The 25016-nt window shown below is 66.0% G+C and overlaps 3 protein-coding genes across 4 annotated transcripts; all 3 read left to right on the top strand.

The window, feature by feature from the left end:
- The first annotated feature begins 20 nt into the window (after positions 1–20).
- RNF31 (ring finger protein 31) lies at positions 21–13656 on the top strand. Of its 2 annotated transcripts, XM_082780574.1 has the most exons (21): positions 21–68; positions 819–1067; positions 1874–2020; positions 2748–2903; positions 3460–3510; positions 3749–3791; positions 4269–4359; positions 4938–5220; positions 5964–6209; positions 6721–6999; positions 7512–7694; positions 8483–8692; positions 9277–9450; positions 10140–10238; positions 10343–10432; positions 10735–10837; positions 11125–11243; positions 11887–12000; positions 12485–12542; positions 12642–12738; positions 13518–13656. In XM_082780574.1, the coding sequence occupies exons 2-21, from the start codon at positions 822–824 to the stop codon at positions 13603–13605; spliced, it is 2877 nt and encodes a 958-aa protein (XP_082636700.1). In that variant the 5' UTR covers positions 21–68; positions 819–821; the 3' UTR covers positions 13606–13656. The 2 variants fall into 2 exon arrangements, with proteins under 2 accessions (XP_082636700.1, XP_082636701.1); XM_082780575.1 differs by lacking the exon at positions 2748–2903.
- A 6-nt stretch (positions 13657–13662) lies between these two features.
- Positions 13663–16767, top strand: IRF9 (interferon regulatory factor 9). The gene is made up of 9 exons (XM_082780583.1): positions 13663–13824; positions 14013–14196; positions 14322–14499; positions 14838–14902; positions 14986–15031; positions 15110–15199; positions 15372–15725; positions 16347–16465; positions 16690–16767. The coding sequence occupies exons 2-9, from the start codon at positions 14029–14031 to the stop codon at positions 16744–16746; spliced, it is 1077 nt and encodes a 358-aa protein (XP_082636709.1). The 5' UTR covers positions 13663–13824; positions 14013–14028; the 3' UTR covers positions 16747–16767.
- Positions 16768–19828: 3061 nt separating this feature from the next.
- REC8 (REC8 meiotic recombination protein) lies at positions 19829–25016 on the top strand (the record flags this gene model as incomplete). The annotated part of the gene is made up of 16 exons (XM_082780405.1): positions 19829–19884; positions 19968–20036; positions 20727–20890; positions 21780–21855; positions 21958–22069; positions 22907–22985; positions 23099–23143; positions 23254–23294; positions 23395–23508; positions 23738–23804; positions 23884–23963; positions 24073–24121; positions 24381–24453; positions 24535–24633; positions 24726–24832; positions 24919–25016. The coding sequence occupies 16 exons, from the start codon at positions 19829–19831 to the stop codon at positions 25014–25016; spliced, it is 1329 nt and encodes a 442-aa protein (XP_082636531.1).

Here is a 25016-nt window from a genome sequence, read left to right as displayed (position 1 = left end):
GGCCGCGGCGTCACGCGGGGCGGAAGTGGGGCCGCCGCCATCTTGAGGCGCCGCCGGCGGGCGCTGAGGTAACGGGGGGGGGGGGAGGGGGAGAAAGGGGGGGGGGGCGGCCCGAAATCCCCCCGAAATCGCCCCAAGTCTCCCCAAATCACCCTTAAGTCGCCCCAAATATCCCCCTGGGAGCCCCAAATCCCCTCTGGGAGCCCCAAAATGGGGCTGGGACCCCCCCACATCCCCTTGGGAGCCCCCAAATCCCCCCTGAGGCCCCCTAAATCCCCCCTGGGACCCCCCAAATGGGGCTGGGGTCCCCCAAACTCCTCCTGACCCCCCCCAAAACCCCTCCTGGGACCCCCAAAATTGGGCTGGGACCCCCGCATTCCCCCTTGGAGCCCCCAAATCCCCCCTGGGACTCCCCGAAATGCCTCAGGACCCCCCAAACCCCTCCTGGAACCCCCCTAAACCCTTTTGGGACCCCCCAAATCCCCCCTGGGCCCCCCCAAAATAGTTCAGGATCCCCTAAATCCCCTCTGAGCCCTCCCAAACCCCTCTTGGGACCCCCAAAAATGGCTCAGGACCCCCTAAACCCCTCCTGGGACCCCCCAAATCCCCCCTGTGTCCCCCCAAATTGGCTCAGTACCCCCTAAACCCCCCCTAACCCCCCCAAACCCCTCCAGGGACCCACTAAATCCCCCCTGAACCCCCCTAAATTGGCTCAGGACCCCCTAAACCCCCTCAGGCCCCCCCCAAACCCCCCTTTAACCCCCCCAAATCCCCCCTTTCCCCCCCCACCCCCTTTAACCCCCCTTTTCCCCCCCCAGGCCATGGCTCAGCCGCCCGCAGCGCCCCCCTCGGCCCCCCAGGACCCCCCCGAAGCCCCCCAGGACCCCCCCGGCCCCCCCCAGTCCTTGGGGTCCCTGCGGGGGGCTCTGGAGGCGGCGCTGCTGCGGGCCCCGGGGGCTCCCGGCCCCCCCCCGGAGCTGGCCCCGCTGCTGGCCCTGCCCCTGCCCCCCCCCGCCAAGATGCGCCTGGTGCCCGGGGAACGGCTGCTACGGGACAACATGGCGCCGGTGGGCGGGGCGTAGGGGGGCGGGGCCACAGGGGGCGGGGCTGCAAAGGGGGCGGGGTCACAAGGGGGTGGAGTCCCAAAGGGGGTGGGGTTACAGGGGGTGGAGGGAGAAGGGGGGGAGGGAGGAGGGGAGTGACGGGCGGGGCTAAAGGGGTGGGCGGGGCCATGAGGGGGCGGGGCCACAAATGGGGTGGAGTCACAAAGGGGCGGGGCTACAAGAGGGAGGAGGGGAGGGTGGGGTGGGCAGGGCTAAAGGGAGTAGGAGGAGCTACAAGGGGGCGGGGCTGCAAAAGGGGTGGGGCTACAAGGGGGTGGGGTCACAAAGGGTGGGGCTTCAAGGGGGCGGGGCTAAGGGCAAGAGGGGTTGGGGTCTGGATTTGCAAGATTTCGGTCCTAATTGGTGGGATTTTGGGCCGGATTTGTGGGATTATGACCGAGATATGTGGGATTATGGCAGATTAGGGGTTAGGTTTGGAGATTTAAGGCCAAAATCTGGGTTTTGGGGCTGCATTTGTGGGATTTGGGTCTGGATTTGTGGGATTTGGGGCTGGATTTGCGGGATTATGGGCCAGATTTGTGGGATTATGGCAGATTAGGGGCTAGATTTGGAGATTTAAGGCCAGAATCTGGGTTTGAGGGCTGGGTTTGCCCGGTTTGAGCTGTGATTTGTGGGATTTGGATCCTGATTTTGGGGATTTGGGGCTGGATTTGTGGGATTTGGGTCCCGATTTTGGGGATTTGGGTCCCGATCGGTGTTTTTGGGGCGGGGTTTGCGGGATTCTGACCCCAATCCGTGGGATTGCGCAGGACGGGGCCGGGGCGGGGGCGCTGAGCGCGGCGCTGGCCATCCTGGAGAAGTACGGGCGCAACCTGCTGCAGCCCCGGCCCCCCCCCTTCTGGCGCTGCGTGCGCGCCACCAACCCCGTGTTCCGCAGCACCGTGGGCGCCCTCAAGGTCAGCACCAGTACGCACCAGTACGGCCCAGGGCCCTCCCAGTACGCCCCCGGGCCGCGCTGGTGCCTCCCCAGTACGGCCCAGTACCCCCGAGTCCCTTCCCAGTATGCCTTTGTGTACCTTAATCCCATCCCAGTACAGCCCAGTATGGTTTAGGGACCTTCCAGTATACCACAGTACATCCCAGTATGGCCCAGTATGGCCCAGTGCCCTTCTAGTCTCTTCCCAGTGCATCCCAGTATGCCCCAGAGCTCTCCCAGCCCCTCCCCAATACGCCCCAGTGCCCCTGAGCCATTTTCCAGTATGCCTTTATTTGCCTTAATCCCATCCCAGTACATCCCAGTATGGCCCAGTGCCCTTCCAGTCCCTCCCCAGTACACCCCAGTACTTCTAAACTCCTTCCCAGTCCACCCCAGCGTGGCCCCGCCCATTCCCCACAGGCTCCTCCCACTGCCCCATAGCCCTTCCCACTCCCCTTAGGCCCCTCCCACTCCCTCTAAGCCCCTCCCACCCCAAGCCCCTCCCACTTTCAGACCCCTCCCACTCCTCTCAAGCTCCTCCCACCCTCCCTAAGCCCCTCCCACTCCCTTAGGCCCCTCCCACCCCCATTCTCCCCCTCCCACCCCCTCTCCCTCCTCCCCACCCCCCTCCCACCCCATAACCCCTCCCACCCTTGGCCCCGCCCCCTCCCCTTAGCCCCGCCCCCGGCTAAGCCCCTCCCCCTCAGGGTGGGCGGGGCGTGCTGCGGCTGCTGGGCTACCGGCAGGAGGGGCCGCAGGGCCTCAGCTTCCCCCCGGGGACCCCCGCCCCGCACGGCCCCACCGTGGCCGCCGTCACCGCAGACCTGGCGCTGCTCAGGGCGGAGCTGGGGCTGCTGCTGGCCGTGAGTGGGCGGGGCTACAGGGGGCGGGGCTAAAGGGGAGGGGCTAAAGGGGGAGGGGCCTCAGGGGTGGGGGTATGGGGTGGGAGGGGGCTGAGGGAAGGGGGACAGGGGGAGAGCTGGGGCTGCTGGGGGACGGGAGGGGGCGGGGCTTAAAGGGGCAGGGATAAAGGGGCGGGGTCAATGGTGAGAGGGGCTAAAGGGGCGGGGTTGTGGGGTGGGAGGGGTCTAAGGGGAGTGGGAGGGGTTTGAGGGGAGGGAGCTGGGGCTGCTGCTGGGTGGGAGGGGGCGTGGCCAAAAGGGGGCGTGGCCAAAAGGGGAGGGGTCTGAGGGGGGGAGAATGGGGCTGGGAGGGGCCTAAGGGAGTGGGAGGGGCTTGAGGGGTGTGGGAGGAGTCTAAAAGTGGGAGGGGCTTAAGGGAGTGGGCGGGGCTTGGGGGAGGTGGGAGGGGCCTGGGGTGGAATTGGGGGTAATGGGGGGGTTGGGGGGGGGTACCGGGGGTTACTGGTTTATACTGGTCTGTACTGGTTTGTGCTGACGGGGCCCCGCCCCCTTCCAGAATGAGCACCCCAACCCCCAGTTCTTCACCGACATCCTGCGGGGGGGGCAGGTGAGGCACTGGGGGATACTGGGAGGGACTGGGAGGGGACTGGGATGTACTGGGAGGAGCTGGGAGGGGACTGGGAGGGACTGGGAGGAGCTGGGAGGGACTGGGAGGGCACGGGGGGACACTGGGAGGGACTGGGGACACTCGGGTCGAGTGATTTTTACTGGTCCATAATGGTTTTTACTGGTCTGTACTGGTTTTTGCTGGTTTGTACTGGTTTTAACTGGTTTCTCTCCCCCAGGACTCTGAGGAGCCGCTGGACGCGGATGGGGGCGAGACTGAAGGTGGGAGGGGGGCGATTTTGGGGTGAATTTGGGGCTTTTGAGGGAATTCGTAGCTTTTTATTAGTCTTTTGGGGCTTTTGGGGGCGGATTTGGGGGTTTTGGGGAGGATTTGGGGAATTTAGGGAGGTTTGGGGGGAGTTTTGGGGTGGATTATTGGGGTTTTGGGGTGGATTATGGGGTTTTTGGGGTGGATTATTGGGGTTTTTGGGCGGTTTATGGGGTTTGGATTTTTTGGGGGGCAGTTTATGGGGTTCTGGGCGGATTTTGGGGCAGTTTATGTGTTTTTTTGGGGTGTTTTATGAGGTTCTGGGGGATTTGGGGGCACTTTATGGGGTTTTTGGGGTTGTTTATGGGGTTTTGGGGGGATTTGGGGGCAATTTATGTTGTCTTGGGGGTGGTTTCTAGGGCGAGGGGGGGGGTTCTGTATTTTTGGGGTGATTTCCGGTGATTTTGGGACCCTCCCCGTGCCCCCCCCAGAGCCGCCCCCCCCCTGCCCCGACTGCGCCCAGGGGCCCTGCGGGGCCTGCGCCCGCCTGCGCCATGCGGCCCCCCCGGAGGGGGGTGACAGGTACGGCTTTTGGGGTGATTTTCGGCGATTTTGGGTCATTTGGGCCCATTTAGGGTCAGTTTGGGGCATTTCAGGGCGGTTTGGGGACTTCTGGGGCACTTCAGAGCATTTTGGGGTGGTTTAGGGCATTTTGGGGCTTTTTGGGTGGTTTTGGGGCTATTGTGGGGTATTTGGGGTGGTTTTGGGGTCAATAAGGGGCATTTTGGGGCTATGTAGGGCCAGTTTGGGTTCGATAAGGGGCATTTTTGGACTATTTGTGATGGTTTTGGGGTGTCTGTGGGGTTTTGGGATGGTTTTGGGGTCAATATGTGGCATTTTGGGGTGAATAAAGGGCATTTTGGGGCCATTTGGGCTCAATATGGGGCATTTTGGGGCTATTGGGGGTGGTTTTGAGGTATTCGGGTGGTTTTGGGGTCAATATGTAGCATTTTGGGGCCATGTGGGGTGATTATGGGGTCAACATGGGGTATTTCGGGGCTATTAGGGGCTATTTAGGGTGGTTGTGGGGTATTTGGGGCACTTTAAGGCGGTTTTGTGGCGGATTGGGGCATTTAGGGCCGTTTCGGGGTGCCCCGCAGCTCGTCGCCCCCGTGGCGCTGCGCCCAGTGCGGGGCCCCCACGTCGGGGCTGGCCGTGCTGTGCGGGGGCTGCCAGCACCCCCGGCATGCCCCGAAATCGCCCGGACCCGCCCCAAAATCGCCGGGAGGAACCGACCCGAAATCGCCCGGATTCACCCCAAAAACGGAGCCCGGCGGGGGCTGGGCCTGCGCCTCCTGCACCTTCCTCAACCCCGGCCCCGCCGTCCTCTGCGGGGTCTGCGAGCGGCCCCGCCTGGCCCCGCGGCCCCCCCCGGCCCCACAGGTACGGCCCCCACCCAAATCTGCGGGATTTCACCCCAAATTCGTGGAGTTCCCCATAAAACCCCCCAATTTTCCCCAAAACCCCATGATTTTTCCCCCAAACCCCATGGATTTCCCCTCTATGCATCCCCGCTATAAATCAGTGCAAATTTTTCCCAAATCAGCGCGGATTTCCCCAAATTGGGGTGAGTTTTCCCCAAATTGGTGCAAAATTTACCCAAATCGGTGTCGATTTCCCGCAAATCCCCATGGATTCTGGCCTCATATGGCTCTAACCCGAATCAGCATGAAATTTCCCCAAATTGGTGTGAAATTATCCCAAATTTCCCCCAAATTTATTCAAACTCTCCCCAAACTCCCCAAATTTCTTCAAATTTCTTCAAAATTCTCCTTAAATCCTTTTTTCCCAAACTGCTTGAATTTCCCCCAAACTTCCTCCAATTCCCTCAAAATTTTCCCAAGTTTCTTCAAATTTATTTAACATTTTCCTTAAATCCTCCCGTTTTTCCCCCAAAGTCCCCAAATTTTCTCCAATTCCCTCAAAATTTCCCCAAATTTCTTGAAATTTCTTCAAAATTTTCCTTAAATCCCCCCGTTTTTCCCCAAATTTCCCCCAAATTCCCCCCAATTTCCCCAAATTCCCCCAAACACTCCCCAAATATAATCCCATTTTCCCATAATCTCTCTAGATTTCCCCAAATCCCTTCAATTTTCCCAAAATCTCCTGGATTCCCCCCAATTCAGGGCTGGCGCTGCGGGCGCTGCACCTACTGGAACCGGGGGGGGGCGGGGAGCTGTGGGCTCTGCCTCCGCCCCCCCGAGGCCACGCCTCCTGAGGCCACGCCCCCTGAAGCCCCGCCCCTAGAGACCACGCCCCCAGGTCTTGGCCCCACCCCCGTTGTGGGCGTGGCTTCCTCAGGCCCCGCCCACGAAGCGGAGCGCCAGGAGCGGCTGCGGCGCCAGGGGCAGCGAATGGTGGAGCTGCTGCGGGTGAGCGGGGGCGGGGCCAGGGGAAAGGGGGCGGGGCCATGGAGGGGACAGGGCGGGGCCCTATAGAGGGGGTTGGGGGCCCTATGGGGGGGATGGGGGGGTTGAAGGCCCTATAGAGGGGGGTGGGGACCCTATAGAGGGGGTTGGGGCCCTATAGAAAAGGGGTGGGGCCCTATAGATGGGCTGGGGGCCCTATAAAGGGGATTTAGGGGGGTCCCAGGGGTGTCCCTGTGGGTCTGGGGGTGCTGTAGGTGCCCTATGGGTGCCCCTGGGTTCCCATATGTACCCTGTAAGTCCCCATAGGTGCCCTATAAGTTCCCCAGGTGCCCTATAGGTCCCCATAGGTTCCCATAGGTGTCCCCCAGTGCCCTATAGGTGCCCCATGTGTCCCCTATAGGATCCCATACGTCCCCTATAGGCTCCCATAGGTGCCCTGAAGACCCCCGGGGGTTCTCTCCCCGAGGCCCCGCCCCCTGACTCAGTCCCCGCCCCCTTTTCTCCCCCCCCCCAGGCAGCGGAGGCGCAGGCGGTGCCGGCGGAGGCGGTGCTGGCGGCGGCCGGGGGGCGTGGCCTGGCCGCGGGGGGCGTGGCCTGGGCGCGAGGGGCGGTGCTGGCGGCGCGGGCGGGGCTGGGGGCGGAGCTGGCGGCGCTGGCGAAGGCGGCGGAAGGGGCGGGGCAGGGGGCGGGGCTCGGAAGCCCCTCCCCCCGCGAGGTGGCCGCCGCCTGGCTCCGCGCCCACGCCCGCCCCCCCCGCGCCCTGCAGGCCTGCCTGGGAGCCCGGCGCAGGAAGGTGGGCGGGGCTTGAGGGGGCGGGGCCTGGAGGGGGCGGGGCTTGTTGGGATGGTTCGGGCGTGGTTTATTGTGGGTGGGGTTTATTGGGGTGGGGTCAGTGGGGGCGTGGCTTGTTGGCATGGCCTATTGGGATGGTTCGGGGGCGTGGCTTATAGTGGGTTTGGTTATTGGGGGTGGGGCTTATTTGGGGGGCGTGGCTTAATGGGGTGGGGCTTGTTGGGTGGAGTCGTTGGGGGCGTGGCTTATTGGGGGTGTCTTTTAGCTGGGATTTGGGGGGCGTGGCTCAAGGGGGCGTGGCTTATCAGGGCTGAGGGTTATTGGGGGTGTGGCTTCTTGGGGGCGTGGCTTCTTGGGGGCGTGGTTTGTTGGGCTGTGGCGGCTCCTACCGGCCCCTAGTGGTCTGTAGCCATCCGTACTGGTCCCTACTGGTCCGTACTGGTCCTTACTGGTCCGTACTGGTTTGTACTGGCCCGTACTGGTCCTTACTGGTCCGTACTGGTGTCCCCCCAGCTGCGGGCGCTGGCGGCGCTGGGTTTTCCGGACCGGGCGGAGGCGGCGGCGGCGCTGAGCAGGGGGGGGGGGGCGCTGGGGGCGGCGCTGGCCCAGCTGCAGAGCCCCCGCCTGGGGGGCTTCGCCCAGCGCCTCTGGGAGCCCTGCGAGCCCCCCCTCGACTTCCAGTGCCCCGACCAGCAGGTGGGGGGCCGGGGGGGGCCTGGGGGGGTCCTGAGGGGGGTTTGGGGGTCCTGGGAGGACTGGGAGGGTCCTGGGGTGGGTTTTGGGGGTCCTGGGAGGGTGTGGGGGTCCTGGGAGGTTCAGGAGGGTCTTGAAAGGGTCCTGGGGGGGATTTAAAGGACCAAAGTGGGATTGGGGGGGTCCTAGGGGGGTCCAGGAGAGACCTAAGGGGGACTTGGGGGGGATTATGGGGTCCTGGGAGGGGGTTTGGGGGGGTCCTGAGGGGATTGGGAAGGACCTGGGGGGTCCTCAGGGGGTCCTGAGGGGGCTCCTGAGGGAACTCGGAGGGTCCTGAGGGAATTGGGGGGTTCCTGAGAGGGTTTGTGAGGGAATTATGGGGTTTGTGAGGCAATTTGTGGGGTCCTGAGAGAACTGGGGGGCTCCTGAGGGGGTTTGTGAGGGAATGGGGGGGCTCCTGAGGGAATTTGTGGAGTCCTGAGGGGACTGGGGGGTTCCTGAGGGGGTTCCTGAGGGAATTTGGGGGCTCCTGAGGTAACCAAGGGGTTCCTGAGGGGGTTTGTGATGGAATTAGGGGGGTCCTGAGAGGGCTCCTGAGGGAACTGGGGGGCTCCTGAGGGGGTTCCTGAGGGAACTGGGGGGCTCCAGAGGGAATTTGTGGAGTCCTGAGGGAACTGAGGGATTCCTGAGGGGGCTCCTGAGGGAATTGTGGGGTTTGTGAGGGAATTGGGGGGCTCGTGAGGGTCCCGGGGTTTCCTGAGGCCACCATTAGCTCTCCTTCCCCCCCCCAGGCCCTGGTGCGCCGCGTGCTGGCGTCGCTGTCGCTGCCGAGCTGGGGCCGGGCGCAGCTGGTGGCGGCGCTGGGCCGGGAGCTGGCGCCGGCCGGGACGGGGCTGGAGGCGCTGGTGGAGGCCGTCAGGGCCTCGCCCGACCGCGCCAGCATCCGCCGCCGCCTGCGCTGCGAGTGCGCCGTGTGCGGGTGGGCCCTGCCCCGGGAGCAGGTGGGGAACGGCGGCGGTTGCCATGGAGATAAGGGGGAGAGGCGGGAGTTGCCATGGAGATTGAGGGAAAAAGGCGGGAGTTGCTATGGGAACGGGGGGAGAGGCGGGAGTTGCTATGGAGACGGGGAAAAAGGCGGGAGTTGCCATGGAGACCGAGGGGGGAGGCGGGAGTTGCTATGGAGACAGGGGGAAAGGGCGGGAGTCGCTATGGGAACGGGTGAGGGGAGGCGGGAGTTGCCTATGGAGATTGAGGGAAAAAGGCGGGAGTTGCTATGGAGACACCTGAGGGGCGGGGCCAAGCGCTTAAGGGGCGGGAGTTGCCATGGGAACGCCTGAGTGACGGCTCTGGTTGCTATGGGAACCAGGGGGGAGAGGCGGGAGTTGCCATGGGAACGCCTGGTGGGCGGGGCTAGACACGTGAGGCCCGGCGGGAGTTGCTATGGAGACGCGCGAGGGGTGTGGCCTGGCGCTGGAGCCGCAGCCGTTGCCACGGCAACCCCCGTGCAGTCTGCCCGGCAACGCAGGCGGGCCGGGCGCTGATTGGCCCCTCGCCCTGACCGCGTGTCTCGGCGCCGGCCAATCAGATGCAGTCGCTGACGGGCTGCGAGTGCGCCATCTGCCCCGAGTGCTTCCGCCAGCACTTCACCATCGGCGTCAAGGAGCGCCGCGTGGCCGACCTCGTGTGCCCCGCCTGCGGCCGCCCCGACCTGGCCGACGAGGCCCAGCGCCTCTGCTACTTCTCCACGCTCGACGTGCAGGTGGGGGGGGCTCAGGGGCGGCTTCTGGGGGTCCTGAGGGGCCTTAGGGGGGACTAAGGGGCCTTATGGGGCCCTAAGGGGCCTTAATGGGGCTTTATGGGGGTCCTCAGGGGGTCTATGGGGCCTTAAAGGGGCTTTATGGGGCCTTAAAGGGGCCTAGCGGTGTTTAAAGGGGGCTTGTAGGGCCTTATGGGGGTCCTGAGGGGTTTGGGGGGCTTTAATGGAGCTTAAAGGGGTCTTAAAGGGGCTTTATGAGGGTCCTGAGGGGCCTTAGTGGGGGCTAAGGGGCCTTAAAGGGGTCTGGGGGGCTCAGAGGGGGCCTTATGGGGGTCCTGAGGGGGTCTGTGGGGCCTTAATGGGGCTTAAAGGGGTCTTAAAGGAGCCTGGGGGCACTTAAGGGGATCCTAAGGGGGTCTATGGGGTCTTAATGGGGCCGTATAGGGGTTAAAGGGGCTTTATGGGGCCTTAAAGGGGCCTGTAGGGCCTTAATGGGGGGCTAAGGGGCCTTAAACGGGTCTTACGGAGGTCCTAAGGGGACCTGGGGGGCCTTATGGGGGCTGTAAGGGGGTCTGGGGGGCCTTAATGGGGCTTAAAGGGGTCTTAAAGGGGTCTTAAAGGGGCCTGGGGGCACTTATGGGGGTCCTAAGGGGGTCTATGGGGCCGGGGCTGATCTGTGGGGTGCCCCCCAGCTGCGGCAGGTGCTGGACGCGGGCACGTACCAGCTCTTCACCCAGAAGCTGACGGAGCGCGAGCTGCTGCGCGACCCCAAATTCATCTGGTGCATCCAGGTAGGGCCCTGTGGGGCCGGGGGGGGCCCTATGGGGCTGGGGGGGGCCCTGTGGGGCCGGGGGGGGGTCGCTATGGGGCTGACCCCCGGCTCTGCCCCCCCCAGTGCTCTTTCGGGTTCATCTTCGAGGCGGAGCAGGGCCCGGCCCAGTGCCCCCAGTGCCAGCAGCGCTTCTGCCCCCGCTGCCAGTGCCCGGTATGGGGCCGCTATGGGGCTGGGGGGGGAGCTATGGGGTTTGCTATGGGGCTGGGGGGGCTAAGGGGCACTGTGGGGTGGTTATGGGGCTCTGTGGTGTCCGCTATGGGGCTGGGGATGCCCTATGGGGTCTGCTATGGGGTTGGGTGGGCTCTTATGGGGTTCCCTATGGGGCTGGGGTGCTGTGGGGTGGCTGTGGGGTCTTTATGGGTCACTGGGGTGGTTATAGGGGTGGCTATGGGGTGGCTATGGGGTGGTTATGGGGTCACAATGGGGTGTTTATGGGATTTTTCTCCCCGCAGTGGGAGCCGCAGCACCGGGGCCGCTCGTGCTCGGAGCTGCAGCCCCGCGACCCCCAGGAGCCCCCCGAGGGGCTGGCGGCCTTCCTGCAGGAGCGCCGCATCGGTACGGCCCCACAGCGACCCCCCGGCACTATAACAGCCCCCCCGGCCCCATAGAGGGGATTTCTGCCCCATAGGAGTCAACTCCTGCCCCACAGTGGGGTTTCCCTGTCCCCTAAGCCCCCCTACCATGTACTAGGGGGGGCTCCTTGCCCTATAGGGGGGGGTTTCTGCCCCATAGGGAGCTTCCCCCACCCCATAGAGGGGTCTCCTTGCCCCATAGGGTCCCCCCCTGCCCCGTAGGGTCCCCCCCTGCCCCTATAACCCCCCCGACCCCGTATCCCCCCGCAGCGTGCCCGCAGTGCGGGCTGAGCCTGGCCCTGGCGCGGGGGGGCTGCCTCCACCTGCAGTGCCCGCAGTGCAAACACAGCTTCTGCAGCGCCTGCGCGCGGCCCTTCCACCGCAAGGACGTGAGGGCGGGGCCTAGAGGGGGCGGGGCCTAAAGGGGGAGGGGCCTAGAGGGGGAGGGGCGTAACTGGGGAGGGGGTGGGGGGGTATGGGGTGGGGTTGGGGGGGGGTATGGGGGGGTTATGGGGGATTATGGGGGGCTGTGGGTTGGGATTTGGGGGCATTTGGGGGACATATGGGGGGGCTATGGGGGGAAAAGGGGGGATATGGGGTGGGATGGGGGGATTTGGGGGGGATATGGGGGGTTATTGGGGGGTTATGGGGTGGGATTGAGGGGTTATAGGGGGCTATGGGGGGGTTATGGGGGAATTAAGGGGGTTATAGGGGGCTATGGGGGGCTGTGGGGTGGAATTGGAGGGATATGGGGGGTTATGGGGGGCTGTGGGGTAGGATTTGGGGGGCTATGGGGTGGCTATGGGGGGTTATGGGGTGGCTATGGGGAGTTATGGGGGGCTTATGGGGGGTTATGGGGTAGGATTGGGGCCTTTGGGGTCGCTTTGGGGGTCTCTAAGGGGCGCTGTGGGGGGTTGCCGTGGGGCTGGGCTCGTTCTGTGGGGGCACTGAGGGTGGGGGGCGTGCGCTGATGTCACGGTGCTGCCGTGATGACGTCACGGTGACGTCACGGTGACGTCACGGTGCCGTCAGTGCTGCCCCGAGCCCGGCTGCGCCCTGCGGGGCTCCCTGCACGGCCACCACCCCCGGCACTGCCTCTTCTACCTGCGCGACTGGCACCCGCAGCGCCTGCTGCAGATCCTCACGGTGCGGGGGCTGGGGAGGGGCTGTGGGGTGGGTATGGGGGGTATGGGGTGGGAATGGGGGGTATGGGGTCACTGTGGGGGGATACGGGGCGGGTATGGGGGGTTACGGGGGGATATGGGGGGCTATGGGGCATTAGGAGGCGTTATGGGGGGATATGGGGTAGGTGTGGGGTATTAGAGGGTGCTATGGGGTGGCTATGGGGCACTGTGGGGCACTTATGGGGTGCTCTGGGGGCTCTATGGGGCGTTAGGGGCTGATCTGGGGTGGTTGTGGGGCAGCTAGGGGGCTCTATGGGGTCTTTATGGGCCTCTGTGGGGCACTGTGGGGTTGCTATGGGTCTCTATGGGGTCTGTGGGGTCTCTGTGGGTCGCTATGGGGCGCTGTGGGGCGGTTCTGGGTCCCTATGGGGTCGCTGTGGGGTCTCTGTGGGTCCCTATGGGGCGCTGCGGGGTCACTCGGGGTCATTGCCCTCTGGTGACCCCAGGAGGCCGGGGTGAGCTACGAGACCGAGCCCCCGCCCGGAGCCCAGCCCCCGCCCGGCGGTAAGCCCCGCCCCCTGCCCCGCCCCCCTCACATGACACACCCCCATCATGTGACATGCCTGTATCACGTGACCCCGCCCCTGTCACGTGACCCCGCAGGCGGCTGCTGGGTGCCGGAGCAGAAGGAGACCCCCGGGGGGCTGCGGGACGAGGCCTGCGGCCGGGAGGCGCCCCCGGGACAGGCCGGGCTCTGCCGGTCAGTGGGGGGGGGGGGGCAGTTGGGGGTCCTTGGGGGGCATTTATGGGGGGTGCTGGGGTACTGGGGGGGATTATGGGGCAATTATGGTCCTTATGGGGCACTTTGGGGGGCGTTATAGGGCAGTTAGGGGTCCTTGGGGGGCTCTATGGGGTGCTGGGGGGCACTTAGGGGTCTTTATGGGGCACTTGGAGGGGTTATAGGGCAGTTAGGGGTCCTTATGGGGCAGTTGGGGGGGTTATGGGGAGCTTAGGGGGTGCTGGGGGCGCTTATGGGGCAGTAAGGGGGGGTTTGGGGGCAGTTAGGGGTCATTATGGGGTACTGGGGGGCATTATGGGGATTATGGGGCAATTATGGGTCCTTGTGGGGCATTTGGGGGGGTTATGGGGCAGTTAGGGGTCTTTATGGGGCACTGTGGGGGGTTATGGGGCACTTGGGGGTCATTATGGGGTGCTATGGGGTGCGGGGAGCAGTTAGGGGTCCTCAAGGGGCACTTCGGGGGGGTTATGGGTCCCTATGGGGTGCTGGGGGTCACTTAGGGGTCCTTATGGGGCACTTGGGGGGCAGTTGGGGGGGGCTATGTGTCCCTATGGGGCACTTACGGTACGCTATGGGGTCCTGGGGGGCACTTGGGGGGCAGTTGGGGCACTTATGGGTCGCTGTGGGGCACTTGGGGGGCTCTATGGGGTCCCTCTGGGGCCCCGCGGCTCCCTGGTCACGTGCCGAGTTCCCGCGCGGCCTCCCCATCACGTGACACCCCCCCCGTCACGTGCCCGCAGCGCGCACTACGCCGAGTACCTGGTGTCCCGCATCAACGCGCACGCGCTGGACCCGACCCCGCCTTCCGACCCCGCCCCCCGGCCCTGAAAGGGCAGGCCACGCCCCCCGCCTCAATAAAGGCCACGCCCCTTTTGTCGCGAGCCGCCTGAGTCACGTGGTTACTGCGGGAAGGGGGGAGGGTCACGTGGTTAAGCGCCGAGGGGAGGGGGGAGAGCGGAGGGAGGAGCGGTCACGTGGTGCCTGGGGGCGGAAGTCACGTGGCAGGGGCGGGCTCCGGCGTCACGTGACGGCGGCGGCGCGCGCGCGGTGAGCTGCGGAGGCGGCGGGGGGGGGGTGAGGGGGGGAAACGGCACCCAGCGGACCCCCCGGGACCCCCAAACCTCCCCCAGGACCCCAAAATCCCCCGAAATCCCCCCAAAACCCCCCCCGGAGCCCGGCTGCGGCCCCGCGGCGCCGCTTCCGGGTTCTCACGGGGCGCTTCCGGGTCGCTGCAGGCGTCTTCCGGCGGAGATGACGTCAGGGCGGCGCCGCCTCCTGCCCTGGCTGCTGGCGCAGGCGCAGAGCGGCCGCTTCCCGGGGCTGGAGTTCGACGACGCCGCCCGCAGCGCCCTCAGGGTGCCCTGGGAGCGCGCCGGAAGGGGCGGGCCTGGGGGCGGGGCCGCCGCCGCCCTCTGCCAGGTGACCACGCCCCCCCAGGGCGAGCCACGCCCCCTCCTCCCCCCTCCCTCCCCGTTTCCCTCCCCCTTTGCCCCATTTGGCCCCGCCCCCGAGTGACCCCGCCCCCCCGGGTTGTGACGTCACAGGCGTGGGCGGAGTACAAAGGGGCCACGCCCCCGCCGGGCCCGGCCATCTGCAAGACCCGGCTGCGCTGCGCCCTGCACAAGTGCCCCGAGCTGCAGGAGCTGCCCGAGCGCGCCCGCCTGGACGGGCCCCGCCCCTACAAGGTGTACCGCCTGCTGGGGCCACGCCCACAGCGCCACGGTGCGTCAGCACGGGGGGCGGGGCCAACGCCGGGGAGGGGGCGGGGCCGGGAGGTGAGGGGGAGGGGCAATGGGGCTTGAAATTCCGTGGGCGGAACCTTAGTTCCGGGTCCTTTGGTTTCCGGGGGGCGGCTTAAAGGGGGTGCGCGCCTCCCATGGGCACTTCCGGTTTCATTTTCATGTTCCCTATGCCTACTTTTGGTTTCACTTCCGGATTTCCTGTACGGACTTCCGGTTTGGCTGTACGGACTTCCGGTTTTGCCCTATGGGGCGCCTTTCCGGTGGCCCCGCCCACTTCCGGCCGCACTTCCGGGTTTTCTCCCCCCCCCCTCTCCCCAGGCCCCGCCCCCCGGCGCAGCTCCAAGGGGCACAAGGAGGAGGCGGAGCCACGCGGCGATGACACGGTGAGGGGGCGGGGCCTAAAGGGGAGGTGGGTGGGGCCTAGAGGGGCGTGGCCTGTACATAACCACACCCCCTCCTCCTCCAGACCCCACCCCCCAGCCCGGAAGATGAGGAGGCGGAGCGGAGCCCAGGTGGGTGTGGCCTTACCCAGGGGGCGTGGCTTAATGAAAGGGGCGTGGCCTCGGGTTGACCACGCCTCCTGTTTGCAGCCCAGCCCCCTCCCGCTGCCGTGACCCCGCCCCCCACCAAGCAGCTCGCCATCCTATTGGACAGCCCAGAGCCCCTCCCCCCGGCGGAAGGTAAGCCCCGCCCCCCTCCTTACCAAAAAGGGGGCGTGGCCTCTCCGCTAGGCCCCTCCCCCTGGCTCTAAACCCCTCCCTTTGCCTCTAAGCCCCTCCCCTTCACCCTAAGCCCCTCCCCCTTGCTCTATGCCCCACCCCCTGGCTCTAAGCCCCGCCCTTTTCCCACCAGGCGACGCGGCGCTGGGGCTGTCCCTCTGGGTGGGCGGGGCCCTGGCCTGGAGGGCGTGGCTTCCGGCCGGCGAATACCTGCTGGCGGCTGCCGGAAGCCCCGCCCACGGCCCCGCTCCCTTGCCCCGCCTCCTCATCCCGGCCCCGCCCCCCCCGGCCCTGGAGGCGCTGGTGGCGGGGCTGGGCCGGGGGCTGCTGGTGGCCAGCGGGGGGCGGGGCCTCTTCCTCCGGACACGCCCCCGGGGGCGGGGCCTGGCCCTGCGCGCCCCCCACGCCGGGGAGCCGGGGGGCGGGGCCTGGCCCCAGGGGGAGGAGCCGCTGGTGGCCGCCTTCGACAGCCGGCGCTTCCGGGAGGGTGAGGGGGCGGGGCCTAAAGGGGGTGGGAGGGGCCTAAAGGGGATGGGAGGGGCTTATGGGATGTGGATGGGGTCTGAACAAGGTGGGAGGGGCCTGAGGGAGGTGGGCGGGGCCTGGGGGAGGTGGGCGGGGCCTGAGGGAGGTGGGCGGGGCCCCATAGGGAGCCATTGGGGCCCCATAGGGACTGCCTGGCCCATAGGGACCCCATACCAGCCCCATAGCGCCCCATAGGGACCCCCAGCGCCCCATAGAGCCCCATAGCGCCCCATAACCCCCAATAGCGCCCCATAACCAGCCCCATAGCGCCCCATACACCCCCCATAAATCCCCACAGAGCCCCATAGAGACCCCACAGTGCCCCATAGCACCCCATAAGCACCCCACAGTGCCCCATAGTGCCCCATAGAGCCCTATAGAGCGCCATAGCACCCCATAGCGCCCCATAGAGCCCCATAGCGCCCCATAACCAGCCCCATAGCGCCCCATACACCCCCCATAAATCCCCATAGAGCCCCCACAGTGCCCCATAGCACCCCATAGTGCCCCATAGCGCCCCATAGAGACCCCACAGCGCCCCATAGCGCCCCCTAACCCCCCCCCCCCCTTTTTGTCCCCCCAGAGCTGCAGCGGCACCGCCTGGGGCTGGGCCCCCCCCCCGAGCACCGCGTGCTGCTGGCGGCCACCCCCGGGGAGCTCCGCCCAGGGGGCGGGGCCTGCGCCCAGGGGGCGGTGCTGCAGGTGGGCGGGGCCTGAGGGGGGCGGGGCCTGAAAGGGGAGGGGCTACCAGGGATGGGGGGTGGTTATGGGGGGCTATGGGGGGTTATGGGGGGGTTAAGTGGAGCTATGGGGCTCTATGGGGCCCTATAGGGCTCAATGGGGCCCTATGGCGTGGGCGTGGCCTCCCCAGGGGGCGTGGCCTCCGACTGAGGCCCCGCCCCCCGTGTGTCTGTCCCCGCCCCCAGCTGGAGCAGGCCCTGGCCCAGCGCCTCCTGGGCGCCGCCGCGGATCCCGCCAATTAAAGCCCCGCCGGATTTTCCCCGTTTTCTCCACTTTTGTCCCGCTTTGCTCCGTTTTTGCCCGATTTCCGCCGTTTTCGCCCCAAATCCGCGCCGCGCCCTCCCATTGGCCGCGCCGTCCCCATGGCAACCGTCCCGCTGAGGCGCCGCGCGCTCCCATTGGCCGCCGCCTTTCCCGCCACGCCGGGGAGAGGGGCGCGATCAGCGCGCCGGCAGCTCCGCCGCTGATTGGCCGGCAGCGCTGAGGCGAGCCGCTCGCTGATTGGTCCCCGCGCCGGGTATAAAAGGGAGCACCCGCACAGCGCCGGCTCCCCGGGGCTGGGTCCTTGCTGCTAATTGGGGCTAATTACGGCTAATTACGGCTAATTAACGCTAATTGGGGCAGGAGGCAGCGGTGCGGGGCTGAGCGAAGGGTTTTGGGGTGAAACCCGGCGCTTTTGGGCCACTTTTAGACTCTTTTTACCTCAGTTTTTAGCTCAATTCTCGCTTCATGGCCAAAAAAAACGAATTAGGGAGGGGGTGGGCCCCGGGTTTTGGGGCCGAAAGCGGCTTTTTGGCGAGTTTGGGGTTAAAAGCGGGGATTCGGGGCTGGACGCCTCAGCTGGGGGTGGTTTTGGGGTGAAAGAGACCGGATTCGGGCAAAACTCCGCGGTTTTGGGGTGAAAAACTTGGATTTTAGGGCAGAAATCCCGGATTCGGGGTAAAACCTTGCGGTTTTTCAGGGGTTTTGAGGAAAAAAGCCGGATTTGGGGGCAAAAAAAGAGGGATTTTAGGGCAGAAATTGGGGTTTGGGGGCAGAACTGCTGGGTTCAGGGCAAAAAGGAGAGGGTAGGCGGTGGATTTGGGGTGAAAAGCGGCGGTTTTGGGCTAAAAACCTGGGTTTTGGGCGCTAAAACTCGCTGTTTTGGGTTAAAAACTCGCGGTTTGGGGCTAAAAAGCCGGGTTTTGGGGGCAGAATTGGTGGGTTTAAGGCAAAAAGTAGGGGTCCGGGGGAGGTCTTGGGGTGAAAAGTGGCGGTTTGGGGCAAAAATTCCCATTTTGGGGCTAAAAACAAAGGGTTTTGGGGCTAGACCTCGCGGTTTGAGGAGAAAAAACGGTGGTTTGGGGGCAGAATTGGTGGGTTTGGGGCAAAACAGAGAGGTTTGGGGGGCAGTTTTGGGGTGAAAAGCAGCGGATTTGGGCTAAAACCGCCTCCTTTTGGGCTAAATCCTCGCGTTTTTGGGTCTTAAATTCCCACTCTGCCCCCCGAGATCCTCCAGAGGGTCTTTTTCCGCCCCACACCCCCCTTCTTTTGGGTGAAAATCCTGCCTTTTCGGGTCCAGCCATGTTCTACCACCCCGAGGTCCTCCAGCGCCGCTCCGGCTGCCTCGGCACCATCTGGAAGGGGGCGGGGCCACGCCCCCCTTTTATAGCCGAGGTCACGCCCCCGGCTCTAAACCACGCCCCCTCTGTCCCCGCCCCCAGCTGGAGCAGGCCCTGGCCCAGCGCCTCCTGGGCGCCGCCGCGGATCCGGCCAATTAAAGCCCCGCCGGATTTTCCCCGTTTTCTCCACTTTTGTCCCGCTTTGCTGTTTTTGCCCGATTTCCGCCGTTTTCGCCCCAAATCCGCGCCGCGCCCTCCCATTGGCTGCGCCGTCTCCGCGGCAACCGCCCCCACGTGAGGACGCGCGCTCCCATTGGCCGCGCTGTCTCTATGGGAACCCAGCTTCACGCCCATTGGCCGCCTTGTCACCATGGGGTCCCGCCCAGCAGGCGCCGCGCTCTGATTGGCCGCGCCGTCCCCATGGCAACCGTCCCGCTGAGGCGCCGCGCGCTCCCATTGGCCGCCGCCTTTCCCGCCACGCCGGGGAGAGGGGCGGGGTCAGCGCGCCGGCAGCTCCGCCGCTGATTGGCCGGCAGCGCTGAGGCGAGCTGCTCGCTGATTGGTCCCCGCGCCGGGTACAAAAGGGGGCGGCCGCGGGGCGCCCGCACAGCGCCGGCGGCGCCTCCCCGGAGCTGGATCCTTGCTGCTAATTGAGGCTCATTAAGGCTAATTGGGGCTAATTGGGGGCAGGTGGCGGCAGTGCGGGGCTGAGCGAAGGGTTTTGGGGTGAAACGCGGCGCTTTTGGGCCACTTTTAGACTCTTTTTACCTCAGTTTTTAGCTCAATTCCCACTTCGTGGCCAAAAAAAGCGAATTAGGGGCGCCGGGTTTTGGGGCCGAAAGCGGCTTTTTGGCGAGTTTGGGGTTGAAAGCGGGGATTCGGGGCAGGACGCCTCAGCTGGGGGTGGTTTTGGGGTGAAAGAGACCGGATTCGGGGCAAAACTCCGCGGTTTTGGGGTGAAAAAGTTGGGTTTGGGGGCAGAAATCCCGGATTCGGGGCAAAGCCTTGCGGTTTTTGAGGGGTTTTGAGGTGAAAAGCCGGATTTGGGGGCAAAAAAAGAGGGATTTTAGGGCAGAAATTGGGGTTTGGGGGCAGAACTGCTGGGTTCAGGGCAAAAAGGAGGGGGTTGGGGCGGATTTGGGGTGAAAAGCGGCGGTTTTGGGCTAAAAAACTGGGTTTTGGGCGCTAAAACTCGCGGTTTGGAGCTAAAAAGCCGGGTTTTAGGGCTAAAGACAGGGGGTTTGGGGCTAGAACTAGTGCTTTTGGGTGAAAAATCGGTGGTTTAGGGGAAGAAAAGACGGGTTTGGGGGCAAAATAGACGGGTTTGGGGGCGGTTTTTGGGGTGAAAGTGGCGGTTTGGGGCAAAAACTCCCTTTTTGGGGTTAAAAACCTGGGTTTTGGGGCTCGAACTCGTGGTTTGAGGTGAAAAAACGGTGGTTTGGGGGCAAAAAAGCCGGGTTTGGGGGCAGAACTGGTGGGTTGGGGGCAGAACTGGTGGGTTTCGGGCAAAACAGAGGGGTTTGGGGGGCAGTTTTGGGGTGAAAAGCGGCGGATTTGGGCTAAAACAGCATCTTTTGAGGCTAAAAGCGCCTCCTTTTGGGCTAAAACTTCGCGTTTTTTAGTCTTAAATTCCCGCTCTGCCCCCCGAGATCCTGCCGGGGCTCTTTTTCCGCCCCACACGCCCTTTTTTTTGGGTGAAAACCCTGCCTTTTCGGGTCCAGCCATGTTCTACCACCCCGAGGTCCTGCAGCGCCGCTCCGGCTGCTTCGGCACCATCTGGTAGGGGGCGGGGCCACGCCCCCCTTTTATAGCCGAGGCCACGCCTCCGGCTCTGACCACGCCCCCTGTGGCCCCGCCCCCAGGCTGGCGGCCACGTGCAGCTCGCGCCTGCTCCGCCGGGAGGCGCTGGCCGTGGACGTGCCCCGGACATGGTGGGGATTTGGGGGAAATTCGGGGGGATTTGGGAAAATTGGGGGGGTGGGGGGTGGGTGGGGGGGTTGGGGGTGGGGTATGGGGGGAATTGGGGGGGGTTGGGGGGGTCCGGGGGGGGTTATGGGGTGGGAATGGGGGTCTCTGGAGGGGGTATGGGGGTGTTATGGGGGTCTAGGGGGTCCTAAAGGGGGTTATGGGGGATAAGGGGGGGTCTATGGGGGAAATGGGGGGGGGTTGGGGGGTTATGGGGTGGGTATGGGGTCTCTGGGGGGGTATTGGGGGGAAATGGGGGGGTTATGGGGGGCTATGGGGGGAGTTGGGGGGGTTATAGGGGGTTATGGGGTGGGTGTGGGGTGGTTATGGGGGGTCTATGGGGGGATTTGGGGGGTCAATGGGGGGTAATTGGGGGTCTATTGGGGTCTAGGGGGGGTTATGGGGCGCTGGGGGGGTCTATGGGGCCCTATGCGGGGTTCTGGGGCCCCATGGGGGCTGTATGGGGCCCTATGGGGTCTCTATGGGGTGGGTATGGGTGTCTATGGGGCCCTATGGGGGGCTATGGGGTGGTTCGGGGGCTCTATGGGGCCCTATGGGGGCTCTATGGGGTGCTATGGGGTCCCTCTAGGGCTCTATGGGCCCCCGGCCCCGCCCCTTCCCCGTGACCCCGCCCCTTTCCCTGGCCCCGCCCCCAGCGCGGCCCTGCTGTGCTTCGTGCTGGGCTCGGCCCCGCCCCCCGGCTCCCTGGCCCCGCCCCTCGTGCCCGGAGCCCCGCCCCCCCGCTGCTCCCTCTACCTGGCGGCCCTGCTGCAGCTCGGCCTGGCCAGGGTCTACGGGAGGCAGTGCCAGCACACCCAGGGTAGGGGGGGGTTGTAGGGGGTTAGGGGGGGCTATAGGGGATTATTGGGGTTATGGGGGGCTATGGGGGGGTATGGGGGGCTATAGGGGGTTATGGGGGGTCATAGGGGATTATTGGGGTTATGGGGGGGATTACTGGGGTTATGGGGGGATATTGGGGGGGGATATGGGGGGGTTAGGGGGGGTCATAGGGGATTATTGGGGGGGTTATGGGGGATTATTGGGGGGGATATGGGGTTATGGGGGGCTATAGGGGGGTTATTGGGGGGGCTATGGGGGGTTATGGGGGGCTATGGGGGGGATATGGGGGGGGATATGGGGTTAGGGGGGGTCATAGGGGATTATATTGGGGTTATGGGGGGTTATATGGGGTCATGGCAGGGGGCTGGGGGGGGTTATAGGGGGTTATGGGGGGTTATAGGGGTTATGGGGGGGTTATTGGGGGGCTATAGGGGATTATTGGGGTTATGGGGGGCTATAGGGGGGTTATGGGGAGTTATATGGGATTATGGGGGGTTATGGGGGGTTATAGGGGGCTATAGGGGGTTATAGGGGGGTTATGGGGGGGTATGGGGTCATGGCAGGGGGCTGGGAGGGGTTATAGGGGGGTTATGGGGGGTTATAAGGGGGTATGGGGGGGGTTATGGGGGTTATATGGGGCTGGGGGAGGTTATGGGGGGGGTTGGGGGGGGTTATAAAGGGGTTATAAAGGGGTCATGGGGGATTATAAGGGGGTTGTGGGGTGTTATGGGGTTATTGGGGGCTATGGGGGTTACAGGGGGGTATTGGGGTGTCTGTGGGGTGGTTATGGGGCACTATGGGGTGGTTATGGGGCACTATGGGGTGGTTATGGGGCGCTATGGGGCCTCCATGGGGTCTCTGCCCCCCAGAGGAGGCCGCGCAGGTCCTGGAGCGCCTGAACCGGGTGCAGCCGCCCCCCAACATCGACCTCAGCCCCCCCCGGCGGTGAGACAGCGCCCGCCCCACGGCCTGCCCCACAGCCTGCCCCATAGCCTGCCCCACAGCGCCCCATAACTGCCCCATAACCGCCCCATAACCGCCCCACAGCCCCCAGCTGCTGCCCGACGCCCGCGCCCTGATGGCGACGCTGGAGCTGGCCCCGGACCCCTTCTTTGGGGTCATGGCCCCCCCGCTGCCCAGCCCCACCGAGCTGATGGAGGTACCGCCCCATAGCGACCCATAACTGCCCCATAGCGACCCCATAGCGCCCCATAGTGACCCCGTAACTTCGCCATAGCGCCCCATAGTGACCCCATAACTGCCCCTCAGCGCCCCATGGTGCCCCATAGCGGCCCCATAGATTCTGTATAGAGGCCCCATAGCTGCCCCATAGCGACCCACAGTGCCCCATAGATTCCCCATAGGAGTCCCATAGAGCCCCATAGACATCCCATAGCTACCCCATAGATTCCCTATAGAGGCCCCAGCCCCACAGATTCCCCATGGTGACCCCGTAACTGCCCCATGGCTGACCCATAGACACCCCACATTGCCCCATAGCTGCCCCACAGCACCCCATAGTGACCCCACAGTGCCCCATAGATTACCCATAGCGGCCCCGTAGATTCCCCATGGTGACCCCATGGCTGCCCCATGGCTGCCCCATTCGTGCCCCATAGCTGCCCCATAGCTGCCCCATAGCCGCCCCACACCGCCCCCCATCTCCCCCCAGCTCCCCCGCCTGGAGGAGCTGCCCCCGATGGAGCTGCCCCCTCCCGGTGAGTCCCAGCCCCACAAGTGTGGGGCAGGCGCTTGTGGGGCCACCCCCCCGTGCCCCACACCCTGCCCCACACCGCCCTGCCCCACATCCCGCCCCACAGCGCTGACGGTGTCCCCCGAGGTCATCACCCTGCGCGAGCCCGAGCTCCCCACGGTGCCGGTCTTGGAGGTGGGCGCCCCCCAAGTTATGGGGCACGCCGGGGGGCGGGGGGCTGCCCCACAAGTTATGGGGCTGGGCGCTCGCCGTGGGGCTGCCCCATAGCGCTGTGGGGCGCAGGAGGAGCTGCCCGAGGTGACGCCGCGGGAGCTGCAGCTGCTGGTCGAGGTCGAGGTCGAGCCCGAGCTCCTGCCCAGTGGTGAGGGCACTTATGGGGCGGGGGGGGGCACTTATGGGGCGGGGGGGGCACTTATGGGGCAGGGGGAGGCCGCTTGGGGGGCTGAGCCCCACGGCGCCGCTGCTGCCCCACAGTGGAGGAGGTCGTGGAGGTCACGAAGGAGCCGACGCTGCCCCCCGGTGAGAGCTTGGGGGCACTTGTGGGGCTGGGGCCTACTTGTGGGGCCACTTATGGGGCAGGGGGCCACTTGTGGGGCAGCCCCTCACCCCGCCCCACGCCCGCCCCCCAGCTCCACGCCCACCTGAGGAGCCCGGCGTGCTGCCGCCCAAGGTGAGTCTGTGGGGCAGGGGGGGTCGCTATGGGGCCGGGGGGCGCTATGGGGCCGGGGGCGCCGTGGGGCTGCCCCACTGACGGCTCGTGCCCCCCCCAGGTCCCCCGGCGCCGCCGCGCCCCACGGCTGCCCCACAGGGACCCCCAGCCCCAGCTCCCCCAGGCCGAGTTCCGGGCGCTGCTGCTGCAGCCCCACGCGCACTGCCAGCCCCTGGTGAGTGGGGGGCGGCCCCATAGATCTGTGGGGCGGCCCCATAGATCTGGGATTTGGCCCCATGGATCCGTGGGGCAGCCCCATAGATCTGAGGGGCACTGCTTGTATCTGTGGGGCACCCTCCTTGGTCTGTGGGGTGGTTCTGGGAATCTATGGGGCCACCCTGGGCTCTATGGGGCCGCCCCATGGATCTATGGGGCTGCCCCACACATCCGTGGGTCTCCCCCAGGTGATCCCGGAGCCCCCCCCCCTGCGCCGCCTTCCCCCGGCCGAGCTCTTCCAGACCCCGACCATCGGTGAGCGCCCCCCCAGTCCCCCCCCACTTATGGGGCGCTATGGGGCAGCCCCACAAGTGCCTCCCACTGTGCCCCACAGGGTGGCTGCCCCCCGAGCTGGGGGAGCTGTGGGGCCGCGGCGCCCGCCCGGGCCCCATGGAGCTGCCCAGCGAGGTGGAGGTGAGGTTGTGGGGCTGGGGGGGTGGTTATGGGGTGGGGGGGTGGTTATGGGGCTGGGGGGGCGGTTATGGGGCCAGGAGGGCCGTGCCCCACAGCTCCTGCCCCACAGGTGCCCCGCGAGGCTCTGGAGCCCAGCCTGCCGGTGCCGCTGTCCTCGGGTGAGACCCCGCTGTGGGGCGCTATGGGGCGGCTATGGGGTGGTGTGGGGTGATAGGGGGGCAGATGGGGTGGCTATGGGGCGGGTATGGGGCACTATGGGGTATATGTGGGGCGCTACGGGGTGGCTGTGGGGTGGCTATGGGGCGCTATGGGTCCCTGTGGGTCTCTATGGGGCTGGCTATGGGGCACTATAGGGTCCCTATGGGGCTCTATGGGTCCCTATGGGGCGCTATGGGTCCCATGGCCCCGCCCCCCCAGAGGTGTCCCTGGAGACCATGGAGGAGGAGCCCCGCCCCTGGCCCCGCCCCCTGGCCCCGCCCGAGGAGCGGCGGTGAGTGACGGGGGAGGGGGCGTGGCCAACGGGGGAGAGGGAGCGGTGGGCGTGTCCTCCGCTGACCACGCCCCCTCGCAGCCCGACGCTGGCCCCGCCCACCACGCCCATCGTGGAGGTCCCGGAGCTGCTGGAGGTGGCCCTGCCCCCGCCCCCACTGGGCAGCCCCGCCCTGCGCAGGTCATGTGACAACAAGCCCCGCCCCCTCCCCGCCCCTCCCACCACCTGACTGCTTTGTGACGTCACCGCCCCTCTCCTCCAATCCCCCCCAGGCTGCTGCTGGAGGGGGCGGGGCGGCCGGAAGGGGCGGAGCTTCTGGGGCTCCTCCCCCCGGCCCCGCCCCGCGCAGCTGTGGCCCGCCTCTTCCGGGTGGCGCTGGGTGAGTGGGCGGGGCCGGGCCTCAAAGGGAGGGGGCGTGGCTTGTAGCAGCCCCCGCCCCCTGACGCTTGGCCCCGCCCCTGGCAGAGCTCTGCGCCGCCGGTTGGCTGCGGCTGGCCCAGCCCCGCCCCTTCGCTCCCATTGGGCTCCGCCCCGGGCCCCGCCCCCCGCCCGCGGAGGAATAG

The sequence above is a fragment of the Aythya marila genome (assembly GCF_965140915.1).
Source record: "Aythya marila genome assembly, chromosome: 28".
NCBI lineage: Eukaryota > Metazoa > Chordata > Aves > Anseriformes > Anatidae > Aythya > Aythya marila.
The sequence above is the reverse complement of the archived record's forward strand: the minus strand, read 5'-3'. Positions and strand labels throughout refer to the sequence as shown.